General features: G+C 40.1%; 3 protein-coding genes across 4 annotated transcripts; 2 read left to right on the top strand and 1 right to left on the bottom strand.

Annotated features, from left to right (window-relative positions):
- Window positions 1–3,905: 3,905 nt before the first annotated feature.
- Window positions 3,906–9,398, top strand: LOC145490265 (ATP-dependent DNA helicase Q1-like). Of its 2 annotated transcripts, none has more exons than XM_081469390.1 (8): window positions 3,906–4,601; window positions 5,066–5,307; window positions 5,962–6,043; window positions 6,829–7,028; window positions 7,361–7,568; window positions 7,693–7,848; window positions 8,140–8,495; window positions 9,062–9,398. In XM_081469390.1, the coding sequence occupies exons 1-8, from the start codon at window positions 3,986–3,988 to the stop codon at window positions 9,299–9,301; spliced, it is 2,100 nt and encodes a 699-aa protein (XP_081325516.1). In that variant the 5' UTR covers window positions 3,906–3,985; the 3' UTR covers window positions 9,302–9,398. The 2 variants fall into 2 exon arrangements, with proteins under 2 accessions (XP_081325516.1, XP_081325517.1); XM_081469391.1 differs by having other exon boundaries at window positions 6,880–7,028.
- Window positions 9,399–10,514: 1,116 nt separating this feature from the next.
- On the top strand, window positions 10,515–14,044 carry LOC145490187 (uncharacterized). The gene is made up of 4 exons (XM_081469303.1): window positions 10,515–10,865; window positions 12,203–12,245; window positions 12,756–12,994; window positions 13,472–14,044. Exons 1-4 carry the CDS (start codon window positions 10,515–10,517, stop codon window positions 13,832–13,834), a joined length of 996 nt encoding a protein of 331 aa, XP_081325429.1. The 3' UTR covers window positions 13,835–14,044.
- A 102-nt stretch (window positions 14,045–14,146) lies between these two features.
- On the bottom strand, window positions 14,147–17,524 carry LOC145490367 (ciliary microtubule inner protein 2C-like). The gene is made up of 2 exons (XM_081469491.1): window positions 16,195–17,524; window positions 14,147–15,382 (listed from the first exon to the last, which is right to left on the bottom strand). The coding sequence occupies exons 1-2, from the start codon at window positions 16,507–16,509 to the stop codon at window positions 15,293–15,295; spliced, it is 405 nt and encodes a 134-aa protein (XP_081325617.1). The 5' UTR covers window positions 16,510–17,524; the 3' UTR covers window positions 14,147–15,292.
- Between the last annotated feature and the right edge of the window lie 45 nt (window positions 17,525–17,569).

Consider the following 17,569-nt stretch of genomic DNA (forward strand, 5'->3'; position numbering starts at 1 on the left):
TAATTCCGTCTTCAGCGGTTTTACACAGTTGAACTAGTTCATATAATACCGGTTATTATAATGAATTCTTCTCCCGGGAAAGTTTGTTTTTAAAGAAGTCATGAAAAAAAAGCTATGATTTTATTTTTTTTCAAGAATTTCTTTTATCAATCTATTTTTGGTATCAGTTGTTTTACCACGGTCAGAACTGAACAAACTGTTCAATTTATATGATTTCAGCCAATCTCAGGAATAATATCGATTGATTAGTTTTACCGGCCAAACAATATCTTATGATCAGCCCACAAGTGGCGTAAAAGGAATTGCCTGAAGCTAGTTCCTCTTTCTGAGCCTCGCAACCAAAAAATAAAAAACTAACATCTCGTCCAGTGATATGCTAATTAAACGTCGCCTGGCCGTTTTAAGTTTGAAACAAGAGATTATAATCAACCCGTTTACTGTCTATTCTGTTATAATCTCTTATCGATGAGTACAAATCCCTCAAGTGAATCTGACGGGTCTGTTCAGGCTTCTAACTACACCCTGTACTGTTGCCAGATGTTTTTATTCTCTCGTCTTCCAGTGACGACGAATGCACTGAAGAACAGTATTCACTCTAAAAAACTGCCATCAAAGATCAGTGACTGGCTGAATGAAAAACTATGTATCTACTCCAAATGTTCAAGGATTTTTTTAGCTGACAACAGAGTAATAAGGTGACAAAAGATTTCCCGTTCTAGATACCTGGAAGAACCGTTCATTTTAATACTTACAAATAGATAAACTGGTAACGTTTTAACTGAAAAAAAAAAATAGCCCAACGTTGTGTCGGTCTCGCCACTTCAAACGTTCCCGACAAAAAGCGATTTGTTTTAACCGGACAAATTCTACAGCGGCTGACTAACTGAAGACACCGGAGTTTCAATTAAGAGCTAATAATCCTTGTTCCTGTGTGCCTTATCAGATTAACACCTCGAGTAAAGACTTTAGGCCTCACTACATTTGATAAAGTTGTATACGTGGCTGTATAAAAAAAAATCCCTGCAGACGTGACTCTGAACGGTACGTCCATGACATGGCGATATCTAGTTTGTTTGCATCAGCAGGAAATATCGTTTTGAAGTGTTTATAAAACTATTGAAATGTCAGCAAAGGAAGCATAGCTTTTGACCCAAGGGTTATTTTGATTGGAAAATTGTTTTCTGGGTTATAATTTTTGGCTACGTTTCCTTGTTGTACCATATTATTCACGACCCACACAATTCTGCCCTCAGGCTCTGCCCTTGCAGCTTCCCGTGAAAACTGTTCCTGTTTACAAGGCCCCGCGTGCCTCTCTTCAGAATTTCCTATGAGATTGTCACTGGAAAAAAAAAAAACTGAGAAAAACCTCTTGTTATCATAACTTTCCCAATAAACGCGGCCTTAAATTCGTCATAAAATGAAACTTTGTTGAATTCATCTTCACGGGCACGCTCATTTATAAGGACACTTACGACCACAGGTTTTTTATCCTTAGCTCACACATGATGGGCTATAAAATTAGTCCGTTTAATTCTTTACATAATATATTATGAAGATTTAAGTGAGATTTTAGGAATATGTGACAGTAGAAATCTGCAATCTATTCTTTTTTACGAAGAAATTAAACTACTTTACATGTAAGACGAATTTTAGCTATATATTACTTAGCTTATCTTCAAACAAGTCAGTTTACAGCAAACCTCGTCGACTATACACAAAGCTAACTGTAACTCAATATAATCAGTGATCTTGTCTAAATTTTGTCAGTATTTTCTGTACAACTATTGTTTGCCGTGTATCTCTATTTACATCAGTGTATAATTTTAATTAGACTTCGTTTGATTTTTTTTTCGATTTTTACAAATTTGTGAACGCTAACCCTAATATAGCGAAACTGTAAAGAGTCTGATCAACTCTGCCGAATCTTCTCAGTACATCTGTATCCCTCAATGGCTTAGGCCTCAACTGGACTTCAATATCAAATGAAAAGCGATTGCAAGGTGAGGTCTTCATAGAGAGTCACTTAAAATTCAATACCACATTAGGAAGATCCTATCTTGTTTATATTGTATTTCCTATTCAGGGGTGAGCTTCGTTGAAACTCATCCAACAAGACCTCCTGTGAACCAAAGACGTCACATCAGGGTCTTATTAACCGAGCGGAATGATGGCTTCCGGTCAATAAAGACGTCTTGACATAGATATCGGTTTGGTTCATCTTATTTTATACGATTCAGCAGTGCGTGTTAACGGTTTTACCTCTAATAATTAAAATCGAATGGCTATAAATCGACTAGTGGGCCATTGGTTTGAGAAAAGCAAACAAACAAATAAGTATATACTTGGCAGCCGTAGAGAGGTAAAAATTGTCAAGTTGATTTAAAAGCATGTTGAATTGCACGCGCTTAATTAAAGGGGCTCCTGCAAAGTGTGTGCTAACCGGATAAGTTTTCCCGCACTTGAGCAATGAAACCGATTAGAACGAACGTCAGATTCTTGACACTAGCTCCTGGATTGTTCAGCTCTTTCCACCGGGATGAAGGGAGTAATCACATTGGAGTGATCAGGCGCAGCCCTGATTACGTCATCTAAGAGTCAGGCCTTGAGAGGAGGACTGTCCGCCGAAGGGAGAGACCCGGCCAACCCTAAGTAAACACGATTACACAAGAATCGTTGGATGTTGTCCTTCAGTAGCATTTTAAATGAAACCGGCAAAAATTCAATTGAGGCCTTACCACTGTAAAATGATATTAGAAATGATATTAAACGATTTTAATATCATTTTACAGTAGTGTAAGGCCTCATTTGAACTTTTGTCAGTTCCGATTACACAAGAGATCTGGTCAGGCTCAAGACATACTTTTCTATCTTTATTTTTTTTAGGATAGTCTTCAATAAATTGAGTCCAATGTCTCGAACAGCTCGGCTTAAATGAAATAGCGCTGCATGCAAAGATCAGCATCCTAAAGCTTTTTGACAACTTAGCTGGGCCTTTGACTTTTGCGTGGATAAATTGATTGTCAAAAGCCCAAACAGGATGAGGCAAGGCAAAATTAAAAACAACAAAAATAGTCCAATTAAAAGAAAATGAAAAGCTATGAAATAATGGTCAGAAAAATAAATTATCATGCTCGAAGAAATTTTTTACCACAATTGCTGCTAATCTCGCAATCTGATTGGCTAATTTGCCGTTGTCGATAAGAATCCATACCACGCTGCTCGCGTCAATCTGTCGCGCAAAGTCTTTTTCAGCTCGCGCTCTGAAAAAAAATAACATTTTCTTTGACGTTGATACTGTGGTAAAAACAATTCAAAATGTGGTTTAGCGTGGTCTGTACTGTTATCGACAACGAGTACGCGTCACTACTCTTTTCCCAAACATATTTTTCTTATTGTTTCCGCATGTTGAGCAAGTTTGCAAAAGTTTTTGAAAGGAAAGTCTGACGCGTACAAGTAGCTCATTTGCATAGTGCAGCGCGTGCACTTTCAAGTCCGAGTCGGTTTCTTTCGATAACTTTGATATTATGGTAAAAAAAACAAATCGATTGTGGTTTAGCGTGGTCTGTACTCTTATCGACAACGAGTACGCGTCATCACAGTGGTCAAAATTTGTTTCGGACTCACGGCTGCGCCTCTAGTCTCCTCGGCAGCCGTTTTTCTGGGGGGGAAACGTTGCGTGACATCCCAAAAAAACGGCTGCGGAAGAGACTACTGCGCCTCGTGCGTCCGCAACATTTTGACCACTGTGATGACGCTACTCGTTGTCGATAAGAATACAGACCATATTCGATTTGTTAAAATATGCAAAATTTTGGAAGGGCGAACAGAGAGGAAACTGGAGTCAAAAACCTGAGCCCCTAATCTTCTCGTTCAGCGGTTTCAACAAAAAATTCAATATGGCGGACGAAATGCCATGACTGACTCGTGAACAGATCAGAAGGAAAGCAATAATCTGTGTACAGTTTGTTTGCTTTTTCTATTCGTCATGGAGCTTTCAAAAGAGCTGGACGAAATTGATACAGAACTCAAGGAAATTGAGGCTCAAATTGAAAGCCTACTGGAAAGACAACAATTTCTCCAGTCACGGAAGGAACTGATTCAATCTCAGATATGTAGCGGACTGGACACATGCGAGCCTTGCTCGTCCGTGCAGAAGAACGAAAATGGCCAAAATTGGTCGGCAAACAATTTCTCCTGGTCTCAAAAGGTGGACACTGCCAGGAAGGACATCTTCAAGATCGAAAAGTTTCGCCCTCTTCAACTGGAGTGTATTAATGCTACTATAGCGGGAACTGATTGTATTTTGATCATGCCCACCGGAGGTGGGAAAAGCTTGTGCTTTCAACTGCCAGCAGTGATTTCAAAAGGGGTCACTCTTGTTGTTTCTCCGCTGATCTCTTTGATTGAGGACCAGCTTATGGCTTTGAATGAACTCAAAATTGACAGTTCCTTCTTAAATTCTAACTGTTCCAAGGACGAAGTCAACGCTGTACACCACGCAATGGTTGACAAGAACTCCGATTTAAAACTGTTGTATGTAACACCTGAGAAAATTGCCAAAAGCAAAAGGTTTATGGCTAAATTAGAGAAAACATATGAAGGTATAACAATCATGTTATGTTGAAATACATTTGCATAATATTAGATACCTCTGGCTGGTCAAGGTGATTGCTTGCAGAGTGAAAGCAAACTCAAATGAAATTTTCTCCCCACAGAGTAGGGCAAAGATGTCTTCTGACTTCTGTTTCAGTGGCCCATAGATCACCTTTAGTATACGTAGCTGACCCCCTTACAGTTCTTAAGATCTGCATTTATGATATCCCCATCTACATGTATTGTAAATCCTGAAAGTTACATGTATTAGTAGCGGCAGGAGTTGTACTTGTTCTGAGGCAATGAGTGCTTGGCAAGTCTATATAAATAACTGTCAGCTCTGTCTGAGACTCCAGGGAATAAAAGAGAATGGGAAACACCCCCTAGCACCTCAAGCTTATATTTTTTTGAGTTATATATAGACCAATGAATTCAAAAACATATTTTAATTTCCATTTTCCCACTTTAACAGGTGGCAGACTGTCACGAATTGTAATAGATGAAGTTCATTGCACAAGTCAATGGGGCCATGACTTCCGACCTGATTACAAAATCCTTGGGATTTTGAAGCGTCAGTTCCCAGGGGTCCCTATCTTGGGTCTCACAGCCACAGCTACGACAAAAGTTGTTGATGATGTCAAAAAGATTCTTGGCCTTCAGGAAGATTGTCTGCTCTTTAAAGCATCTTTCAACAGACCTAACTTGTTCTATGAGGTTTGCATTACTTTATTCATTGCATGTACATTCTTCTTGTCTGCAAAAAAAAAAACACTTAGCACCCTCAGTTTTCAGGCAGTCACTGGCATTGTTTTTTTTTTAAATTTTTTTACAAGAGGACGCATTATCCATCCAGAAGGATAATGCTTCCTCACCTCGCATTATTCGTCTGGACAAACTTGGGCAAACATGTAGTTCATCTGGCTATGCCACTTTAGTATAAAGGCAGGCACAAGGCGTATTATGCATCTAGACGAACTCTCTCTCATAGTGCGTCATTCAAGATGCATTTTGAAGGATAGTTTGTCCAGACGCATAATACGTGACTCTTGTGCCTGCCTTTATACTATACATGTAGATACATAACCAGACGAACTACAAATGTTTGCCTGGCTTGCCAAATCTGATTGGTTTGTTGCAAATTTAGATACAGTTATAAAAGAAATGTTTTACTGTATTGAAAACAAAGATGCCCTGACATATTCAAGGTTGATTCAATTTGGTAAACTATTTTTTACCTATTTTACCTATTTTTAAATCTAGGTAAAAACTATGGTTTACCAAATTTCATTAGTATTAAAATACTGGTGCCTAAGATTTATTATCACAGGCAACTGAGAACAGGTTTTTCTTTGTTTTTTGTGCCACAAGGTGCGACACAAGCCATCAAAGCATGGTGAGTGTATGGATGAAATTCACAAACTGTTGACGCAGAAGTTTCCTGGGCAGTCAGGTAGTCTCTTATCACTGTTTCAACTTGACTTCCACTTTAAATGTCAAAGTGTTACTTTCTTAATCCTCTTCATGTGTGTCTCACCAATGTTGCTTGTCCTTCAGTGACTGTTCTAATTTTGTATTTATTTCATTTGCACCTAATTTTACAAACTATGATGGATCGTATTGGACAACCTTGTAGGCATGTGGAAGGTTCGGGTACGGTGGCCTCATGGTTGGAGCGCTCATCTCCAGATCAAGCGGTCCGGGTTCCAGCCCTTACCGGGGACATTGCATTATGTTCTCGGGCAAGACACTTAAATACTATAACAGTGCCTCTCTCCACCCAGGTGTAAAAATGGGTACCAGCGAACTTAATGCTTAACTTAATGGGGGTAACCCTGCAATGGACTAGCATCCCATCCAGGGGAGGGAGTAGAAATACTCCTACATGTAGTCCCTTCATGCTACAATCTCGTTCCCAGAGTCTTCGTTCCCCTTGACCAGCGGTCGGAAAATGAGAGCTCTGGGGCCAACCATTTCAGGCATGTGCCATAGATGCAGACTGCACAGTGAAACCAGACGGGTAGAATCTGGTTATTTCCTTTGTTATTTCAAAATGGTAGCTCTCAGAGCTCTCATTTTCCAACTGCTGGTCAAGGGGAACGAAGACTCTGGGAACAAGATTGTTGATGCTAAAGAAACCGGGATAAACTCCGGCCTGATGGGCCACTTGGCTTTACCTTGTAGGCATGCAGAGCATGTGAAGAGCTATGTAACTTTAGCCTTCTGTATGCATTGCAGGCCTGCTGTCTAAGGCAAATCAGCTGACGCTGTCCTTTTCATTATGTACAGGTATTGTGTATTGTTTCTCTCGCAAAGACTCAGTTACCATTGCTTCAAGTCTTATCTCTCATGGCATTAAGGCAGCCTGTTACCATGGCGATCTAGATGGCAAGTCTCGCAGTCAAGTGCATAGAGCCTGGAGTAGTAATACAATACAAGTAATCAGCTTTAAAATTTATAACAATAAATGTCCTTGTGGTCGGCTACTCTGGTTGTTAAGGAGCTTGTTACAGTTTGTGCGCCTTGAAAAGTTTAGCCTAAATTTGTCATGTTCTTTGTTTGTAATCTGTGTTAATCTTTTCCATTTTCAATCGTCCTTGTTCCTCTATGGATTATTATTATCTCTTTGGTGTTTTTCTATCATAGTAAACTATTATTTTCAGGTTTCCTTTAGTTTATAGGTGATTATGTGCATGGTAAAAATAACTCAAAATACCATGACTGAGCTCCTTTAGAAGGGTAGTATTTTCTTTTTGTTTTGTTCATGTAGGTTGTGGTAGCTACAGTGGCTTTTGGAATGGGCATTGATAAGCCAGATGTGCGCTTTGTAATTCATCACTCCTTGAGCAAATCCATGGAGAATTTCTATCAAGAAAGTGGGCGTGCTGGAAGAGATGACAAAGAGTCCCACTGTATTTTGTTCTATCGGCCATTTGACATCTTTCAGCAAAGCACTATGGTCTTTACAGAACAAACAGGTAAAGTTGTATTTTATCTAAAGTTGCATCGAAAATTGCAAGAGGCAATTGCTGAATTTCATGGAAAATTCTTACAAAAGCTTGCAAAAGCTATTCTATCGCTACAAACATTTTTTTTCAACAGGTTTGGAGAATCTGTATGGAATGTTGTCTTACTGTCAAGAACAGAAGAATTGCAGGCGAGCTCTGATTGGTCGACATTTTGGAGAGTCCTGGAACCCAGCTGAATGCCACGAAATGTGTGACAACTGTATGAAGAAGACTGCTGACCAAGTAGATGGTAAGAGGTCGCAATCAATGGACAATTTTACAGTTTTCTGCTCAATGGCCTGGCCTTTGAATGGCAGCTAGGCTCAAACTGACCTTGTTTTGTTACAGACTTCACTGCTTTTGTTATAATGCTAACTGATTGGTACTTCAAGTAATGAGAAAAGCAGAGAGTTTTCTATCAAAACAAGGTCACCTCCAGCCTCACTTGCATTTACAGGCCAGGTCACTGAGCACACAACTGTAAAATGGCCTATTTCATGTCATCAAACACTTCTAGCTTTTCTTCTCTATTGTGGTACAGGGTCATCTCCTTTTGAAGCCCTCGATATAACGAACCACTGTTTAGACCTCCTGAAAATCCTCCATCAAGCAGCGTCTCTCTCAGAACGTGTTACCGCCATTAAACTTGTAGACGCTTGGTGCGGCAAGGGACAGACGAGCCTGCGCATGCGTGACGTCAAGACTCCGGATCTTTCGCGCGAGGACTGTGAACGAGTTGTGGTTTATTTGTTACTGGAGGGTGTGTTGCGCGAGGATTTTCACTTCACGCCGTATTCAACTATTAGCTATCTCGTGCCAGGGCCTAACGCGAGGTTGGTGCAGAAAGTCGGTAAAAGAGTGTTCATGGATTTCAGGGTGGATTCTCGATCTAAAAAGGTTGGTTGGACACTATCACCCTTTAAATAATGTAAAAAAAACAATATACCAGGCATAGTTTCTCTGTGCATCAGTTTTGATTCTTGCTGTTAGGATGATCATGACCTAAAGAACTCGCAGTGTATAGCGTCGAAGAACTCTTGTGTAAACCAGGGCAGGGCTGTTCGAAAGGCGGTTAACGCTAACCCATAATTAAAAGTTAAACGAAGTTTAAATTTTTCTCGTATAAAATAGACCAATTTCGATATATTAAAATTCAGCCTAACACAATAGACCTCAGAATGAGGCTCTGGGGAATAAACCCCACAAACTCTGTATTTATTCCCCAGAGCCTCGTGCTGAGGTCTGTTGTTTTAGGCTGAATTTTAATATATCGAAATTGGTCTATTGTGTTGCACTGCTTATGTTTTGGGAAGTTTGAGATTATTCAAACTCAAAATAATATAAACAGGAAACCTCACCGAAAAGTTACAAAAATTAAATTAAAATTATCGCTAACCCTTTGAACAATCCGGCCCTGGGTAGTTCTTGGAGTAAATTTAGTCTGTGTTCTTTGCACTTTTTAGATCAAACAGAAGACCAGCAAGCGATCACTGAAGTCATCAAACGTGGCTGGAAAGAGCGATGCATTGAGCAAGAAAAGTAAGATGGAACCTGGGACCAAGGCTAACAGAGAGGCAATCGATAATTCTTCGGATATGGTCGACGGGGATTGTGACGACTTCGTCAGTAGTAGTAAACGCCCAAAACGTTCGTCACACATTGTCGAATCGGATGACGACGACGATGTAATATTTCTGGACTAAAACCTTAGCTTCTTCTGGCGACATTTTTCATTTCTGAACAGACGTTTCTTTGTTTTCTCTGTTTCACTCATCTTACAAGTAAAGAAGTTTCATTGGACGTTTTGAGCCTGTTTATTGAAATTATTTGTCTGTTTATTTAACTGTTCATTGAAAGAAGGGAATGCGGGGAGAAGGGGCTCGGCAGTTAAAAAAAAATATTTTTCTTCCAAGAATTTCGCGTAGTCGACGCGTTATGGAAAGTACAGTTGGAGAAAAGTCAGCATACATTATTTATAAATATTATTATTGCAGAGAATGTTTAATGAACAAAAACAAGCTTGCGAAAATAAACCTGAAAGCTATCGATAACAGCGAAGTTGACTTTTTGAACGTGCTTACTGAGTATAGCCTATTGTAAATCTGTTTGGGTTTCCGTGAACGTCACGTCCTCCTTTAGAATAGAATACTGACTTTAACACCTCGGTTTGCGTCACGGTGACACCAAATCGAAACGGTTTAGGAGGGCCCCTCCCTTTTCTCTGGCTATTCTATAGTAATTCCAAACATATAGCAAAGACACTGGTGACTCTTAGGCTACCTATTATTATTAATATTTCAAGCAGAGAACTGTTGGCTACTGAAACAAAGAGATTATATGTTTAACCTTTTTTTTTTTGGTTACGTTTTGGACATTACATCAAAATTCATGTTTGTCAACGGATACAGTACCTTCCCTAATCTTATTCCGGACTTAAATAACCGAACGCGACCTAAAATTTGGTGTAAAAATTGAATTGCAATAAATGCATTTTTCAAAATTGTGGTGTAATTAGCTTAACATTAACGTGGACATGGAATCATGGAGTCAAATTTCAAATTTCATTCCGTAGTGAAACTTTTTCACCAATATGGGTTTTATGACACAACAGTAAAGGATAGGTCTCTGGATTCTTTTTAAGTGTGCCAACAACGGTTTCGTTATCTGCCCTTAAATTGACACCTGTTAATCAGTCAATTTTTTCCCACTAATTCAGGAAATTATTTCAACATTGAAATTAGCGATGACTTCCGAAGACTGTCAAGCACCTCTGAATTTTATCCACCAATCATGTCTTATTACGGAGTGCGATTATCGCAAACTTCATATGACAAGAAAATCGTGCACAACAAAAATTTTTTTTTTTAATTAAGTCAACTTCATTCTCGAGTTCCATTCTGGCTTCTCGTGTCAACGATGGAAAACGCGAACGTTTCGTTATCAATTATGTTTCAATGCTTGCTATATATTGCCGTTTTCGCTGTCGACGAAACATTCACCACTTCTCGTTCGTCATACTTCACAACGCGAGAAGATAAACGCCTGGAGGGGCACGTTGTCAAACGGTTTAATTCTCCTAGCCTGTTATCGTGCAGCCATCAATGTGCGAGAAATACATGGTGCACTTCTGCCAACTTCAAGTTGCCATCAAAGGAGAACGGCCAAGCCGGAACTTGTGAGCTGAACAAGCACAACATTTCTGTCGTCAGTAGTGAAAATACAGAATTTCGTGATCAGCAGGGCGTCATGTTCTTGATGTTCTTGGAGGTAAAATTTATTAGATATAGGCTACTTTCAAGCATTTGCAAAAGAAGACCACTTTTAGTATCGAATTGCTCATTTTCTTATAGAACAGTATTTCGTTGATCGTAAAATGTAAAATTTACCCCTGAGCGAAAAACGGGAACATTGCTCATGAAAAGTGATAATATGCAATTTGGCAAATTGATCAGTATTTTAAGAAGACAGTGCTTTTAAATTAACGATGTGTTTGAACTGAAATTTTAATATGACAAGGGAAGTTTTATGGTTTATTTCTGGTAATATGGTCCTTACCTTTCGAAGCGAAAATGACAGAACTTAATAAAATGAACAATGGTTCTATCCAAGTGCCATCATAATCAAATAAATTTTGTGATAAAAAATATTGGCTTTTAAGACATGGTCGATGGCTGAATGTCGTGTATGAGGTTGCTATGTAAATACGGATGACAAGACATCACATCTCTAACCATAGTTTTAATTCGTGAAGGAAAACGGCTGCTTCAGTATTTTTACACACACGGAACTCAGTGAGTTGAGAGAATTCACGTGGAGAACTTAATTTTCCGGCCGTTCCTGACTAGGTGAAAAGCTTCTGTTGTGTTCCGGTAACATTTTCATAACAACTGATACTTTTAACAATTTCTTAATGCTTCACCAGCGAGCTGAAACCATGTCAGGTGAGGTGGCGCTAAATTTGATTTATCTCCGGTCAATTACATAGCATTTCTTCATTAACTGTATGGTTCAGTGAGGTTTGAACGAACTTCAAATTTTTGGAAATGGAAGGAGAGAGCTTAATGGGACAGACGGGTCGTGTTATAAGTAAAAAAACACGCAGACTTTGTACATTTGCATCACGGGGAAGACTTGCATAGTCATTAGTCTTTGTTAATCAACTACGGGGGCCGTGCTTTTTTATATTCTTATTTGCCATCCAGAAACCACAACAATCTTCGTCAAAACACATGCATCAAACATTGAAGGGTAAGCGATTTTCAAATTAAAAAAAAAAACAGCGAAACGAACGCGTTCAACCCATGGCTGGAGTCCTTCAATGTATTCCCGGAGAAAATTCATGAAAACTCTACTTTCATAGTGCCTCTTTCCACCTAAGGGTATAAATGAGCACCGGGTGGGAAGGAACGGGAAGCTGGAGCGAGAGACTGGCTACATTCCACATTCTAGGGACATCAAGGTACCAATACGCCGGATCCAAATCTCTTCGGTTTATCTCCGTCAGCATGAAAATTAAAGAAGCTTTTAGAGCCTGCAGCCTAATCTACTCTATTAGGGTCCTAGAAAAGCTTTCATTTTCATTTCAGATTTGTTTTTCTGTTTAGGGTTGTCATCAGTTCGACAGTGACGGGATCTGCGTAATTACAGGTACGGACAACATGGGCGTAGCCAGGATTTTTTAAAGGGAGGGGTCACACTGTGTCAAAGTGACGGTACTCACCAGAATGTCATGTCGTTTTCGCCACCTGTTGTAGGTTGCTTGCTCAAAAAAAGCTTTCAAAAGGGGGGTCACGGGCACTCCGGGAACGTCCTAGCTACGCCCCTGGACAAAACTCGCGTTTTAGCGTACTAAATGCTCTAACGCATTGCCCCTACTAATAGAGCTGTCTGGATTCGAGCGCTGACCGGGGTCACTGTTTTGTGCCAGTCTTACAGCAGATAAGTAACTCTCCTAGTGTTTTTCCGCCACGCTGAACTGTAAGGTGACCTGATAAATGATTGAGGTATACTGGCGATGGAATTACATCCCACCCAATATAAGGCTGCTAGCAATACTCCTGGCCGCTAGATGCCAACTTCTGGCTGCTATAACGCGTGGTAACTGAATTAAGAGTGTCTCTTCTTTACTCGATGAGTACTTTCCTTCCTTCAATTCAGGAAACAGCTGCCGAGACATTAAGAGAGTACACCCACATGCTCGCGATGGAATGTACCGCATACAGCCGGATAACGGAATCAAGATGTTCTCGGCGTACTGTGATATGACGTCATTTGGTGGCGGATGGACAATGTGCTACTCAGCCAACAATGTAGTTAATCCAAAAGTGGAAGTGACGTATGATGAAATGCTACCTTATGGAACAAATGGTTACAGATCAGACTGCAACAACATACCGGTAACCGTGCTCATTTTACTGAGCTCTCGCAAAATGCATGCTATTATTCTCAAATTCCATGCTCTTTGCAGCACTCGGAATACCGTGTGGCATTGAAGCTCTGGTATGATGATTAAACTTTTGATCTCCCCAATATTAATACGATCGCTTTATGAGAACTAACCCAGTTCCAAATCCAATTACAGGCCGCTTTAAACACAGTGAACTATAAGAATTCGGTAAATTATCAACACAACAAACCTGTCTCGTAAGTATAAATATACTATGTTTAATATCTCAGTCCCCCCCTTTCTTTTAACCCTTAAGTCTTGTAGTGGTGGGTATATCCTTTCATATGACCCCCCCCGGCCCCCCACCTTTATATAGATGTGTGTAGATGTACCTCGAGTCTTCGTTCCTCACTGCAGATGCTGGATACGGGGGTGCAAGTACAAATGTATCCGAATGTTTTTCCCATTAAAACCTTTTTTATTGCAGTTTCACGAGATTCTTTTCGTGGACGAAGCGACAGGACAAAAAGCCTTTTTCACATACAAGCTCAGTTCCACTCTTGTAGCCGCAGCAAATTACGGAAAACAATTTCCATCAACATGGCTTGGAAATGGCGTAGCAGACGCAAAGTATGAGTATCAGTTGCTTATCTGCGATACGTATTTTTACTCTGGCTACTTCATATCCGGTTATACACGCTGCTATAAAGTATGCACTCGTTGGTGCAGTGACATACTCTCTCCCTACTTCCGGTCAGCGTCTACCAACTCAGGTTTTGCCGGAGTCGCCTTTAACATCAATGGTCATTTTCCTCGAAAACCCCACCTAATCAGTGTTGGGTTAAGATGAATCGCACTTTAATGGTCTTCAAGTGACGTTCAGACAAACCAGAACTGAGGTCTTTTTTAACGGCTATTGAAAGCGCTGTGGAATGCACCAGGCCTCTCTCATGCTGAATACCGTAGCCTAGCTCCCAGCCCTCCTCGTTCCGGGCATTAGCTCATGGACCATCGATCACAAGATGGAAGACTTACTGGTTCCCAGGATATCGTCGTTCGTGATCTGAGAGCGCTAAAAAGAGGAAGCTAGGGACTACGCTACAGCCAGCTTATTAACAACCTGGGACAGTTTTTAATAACTAAGTTTGGCAGGGAGTTCCACAGCTGTAGATATTGTGTAAGCTACTTTAAGTCTAAACACTAAGATATATATTTAAACGTTGTTTATTTGTCAGGTCTGTTTCAGTGATTCAAATCTTTGAAAGTTATCGAGATAACAAAGAAATAATTGAACTGCATCGAGTTTCCTCCGTCGGCGAAGTTAAAAGAAAGAAAACGAAGTAGGTAAATGTTATGAAAAAAATTCGAAATTTAAGTGGCATTTGAAATGCTCTTTTAAGCAAGGAAAATACAATTAAAAACGACCTCCAGATACAGTGGAGAGAAGCTCTCGGGAACGTTACGATTTGATTTTAACTTGCGTTTGAATCAGCTCTTAATTCAGATTATCACGCGCACTGGCGTTGGAGGTCCTTAATCTTATCTCTTCTCAAAGTACACATCTCTCAAGGCCCGGTCCCTCCAGGTACACATTGAAGTGGGGCTCATTTTGAGGGGGAGCCCGAGATGGATTGTGCACTTCCCGTTAATAGTTTGTATAAGTTCGCCACTCAAGGGACAACTTATTTTCACTCCGTTGCAAAAGAAGTTGTCGTCCGTAATCTTGGGTCTTCAAAGCAAAATAAAATGAAACAGAGAAATTAAATAACATTTTTAATACGTAAACTGCGTAGCGTCTCAGATTACAATTCGTAGATTGGCGAAAAAGTACATAGTGAGCAGATAATTTTTGTCAGACGTTGCTAAATGACATGACAATATAATACATTACTTCAGGGAGACGTCTAGCTGCTGTACGCACACATCCTTATAGTCCAGTTCTGGCCCTCTATCTGTCACGCAGCGCTACGCTCTCTCTCCAGAGGGACCCTCTCTCCAAAAAGCGTAGCGCTGCGTGACGAAGAGAGAGGGAGAGAACTGGACCGACGTCCTTATGTCACATATTAAAGGACGTCTTGCGTAGGACTCTAGGAGCCGTCACGAGGGCTATTGTTACATTCCCTTTTTGGATTATATTCTGTTTTTGGATCAAGCAAAAGAATCTTCTCGAGAGTTTTACCAAATAGAAGATTCGCCAAATCAGGAAATATTGTATACCCAGTGAATTGAAACTCTGGACCAATGTTGATTTAACACCACCTCTATAGCCTCAGCAGTTTATAATTATCTGTTTCTTGGGATTCTCAACTTACCCTTCTTTTCGTGAGATAACAAAGTGTTCCACTCTTTGAACTGTGCCGCTTCTATCCATGTAGTGATCACGATGGCTCTGGGCAAGCTTAAAATGATACATATACAAAACGAAGTGTAAACAATAGCCCTAACTCGTGTGTACTGGGTTACTTTGTACTCTCTCAGCCCATACAAGTGTAACGGCGAGTTAATAAACTGTATAGAACACTTTATAATCAATCAACCAATCAATCAATCAATCAATCAATTAATCAATCTGTCACCTTATAGTAACGGAAAGGTGTTCACCATGGCGTAGATGGAAAAGACTTGTGATTAAAAAAACACACCAGACTTGTTGGCTATAATCATCTCACATCCAAACAAGCGTGAGTGGAATAATTATTTTGTTGAAAACACTCCCAAAATATAGAAAACTAAATTAAAATAAAAATAAAAATGCCCCCAAAAGTTACGCGTACGCTCAGACCATATCTGTAGCATGGTATAACGGCTCATATACCATGATGGCTAAGCCAAAGAAAACTCTTCAATTGTACTATCCCAGGGGCGGATCCAGAATTTTTCCTAGGAGGGGATGCACCACTAAGGAGTAGCGTAACTGACTGGTGAGATAAACAAATTTTAAAAGCGAATACGAAGAAGAAGGCTTCGTGTCAAAAGGGGAGGGGGGGTGCGCACCCCCTGCACCCTCCTCCTAAATCAGCCCCTGTATCCAAAATGGGAGATACACCTATCTAAAACTACAATCGTAGTGTTCTTAAGCTTTTGTGGTCGCCAACATGACGAACCGAAACGGGTGCAAGTATCCATAGCCACTCATCACAAGTGTATCAAACTGGAAATCGACTTTACATTATTTTTTACTAACTTTGTTGGGCATCGGTTAAGTAATACCTGGTCAAATTTTTTTAGTTCTCTTCCTCTTTCGTGCTCGTTGAATAACGAATATTTCTTAGCATTTCGCCATCGCTCCCTTGTTCTCGTTCTAGCAGCAAGCACAAGGTTTGGATTGTTGGAGTACACAGTTGGGAATTCAGTTCTCCCATCACCACTTGTTCCTGGCTGCCTCATCACACTGCTATTCAGCTTAGCGGTCCTTTTCTCCTGGAAGCATTTCGCCGTGGTGTTACCGAATGTGTCGCCGTAATGCCAGAACTTTGCTTGAGGACAGTAGCCTGCATATCTGAGAAGTAACAAGTCATTCAGCATAGAAAATATTGTCTGTTTTATAGAAATTGCTAGTGCTACAGTACAACGAATTATACAAAACGTCAGGATGTTACATATGGACGCTCTGATCGAACAAGGGGAAGCACATAGCTGTCAAAATAAGCCAATCAGAATTGAACTCTTTAAAGTAACTACACGTGATTAGTCATAAGCGCGGGAAAATGCACGTGATCAGTTCACCATTGGGTTTGGTCTTACATTTGAATCTTTTTTGGAGTTTTTCTTGTTGTCTTTTTTTTAGCAAAACCAAATTAATAAATTCTGAATAATCGACACTCGAATTAAAAACTGTTCTATTGCACCTGCCATTTAATGCCCTTTCCTAAGGCTTATTGGTTCAACAAACCACTTGCAATGATGGAAGACATGCAAGAACACTTGTCTTCCTTGCCTCCACGCAGAAACCCGCGTGATATACCATAATGTAAAATATATCTTACCCTGGCATATGTTTGGGATCCTGAAAAGTGGTTTGGTTTGTTGTGTTAAAAGGCGAAAGCATCTCGATCAACAAGGAAAAACGGTGTAAACTTTGAAAAAAAAAATGAAGAAAAATGCTTATCGAGTAACTGGTCTCTCTAACAAAACTCTTAGAAAGGTTTGTTACGTCTGTCTATTTAATTTATGACGTCACAGACAGAGCGCGCGCTGATGGCAATAAAGGTAACAGGGGGGTAGGGGTATGTTTTTTTTATCATTCCGAGAAAGTGTGATTCCGTTTAGACGAAGGTCTGAGACTTGACTCATAAAATTTCAAATCAGTCATCTTGCTGCGCTCTAGTCCGTGCGATGTCTCTAGGATTTTTGTTATTTACGCCCGAATCGATTTATACTGATGGTCAGGATATCAGGTTGGCCGCAGCCAACTAGAGCTAACAAATAATTAGGTCCGTCCACACCATGCCGGTGAAATACGAAAACGGAGGTTTCACTCTGAAAACGCATCAAATGTTTTCCGTCCACACTAGGCCGGAGGAACTAAAAAACGCAACAATCACCGCTCATTTTGAATTTTTGTTTGAGGAAAACTCGGTCAGGC

This window comes from Orbicella franksi, chromosome 6 (assembly GCF_964199315.1).
Source record: "Orbicella franksi chromosome 6, jaOrbFran1.1, whole genome shotgun sequence".
In the NCBI taxonomy this organism is placed as follows: Eukaryota; Metazoa; Cnidaria; class Anthozoa; order Scleractinia; family Merulinidae; genus Orbicella; species Orbicella franksi.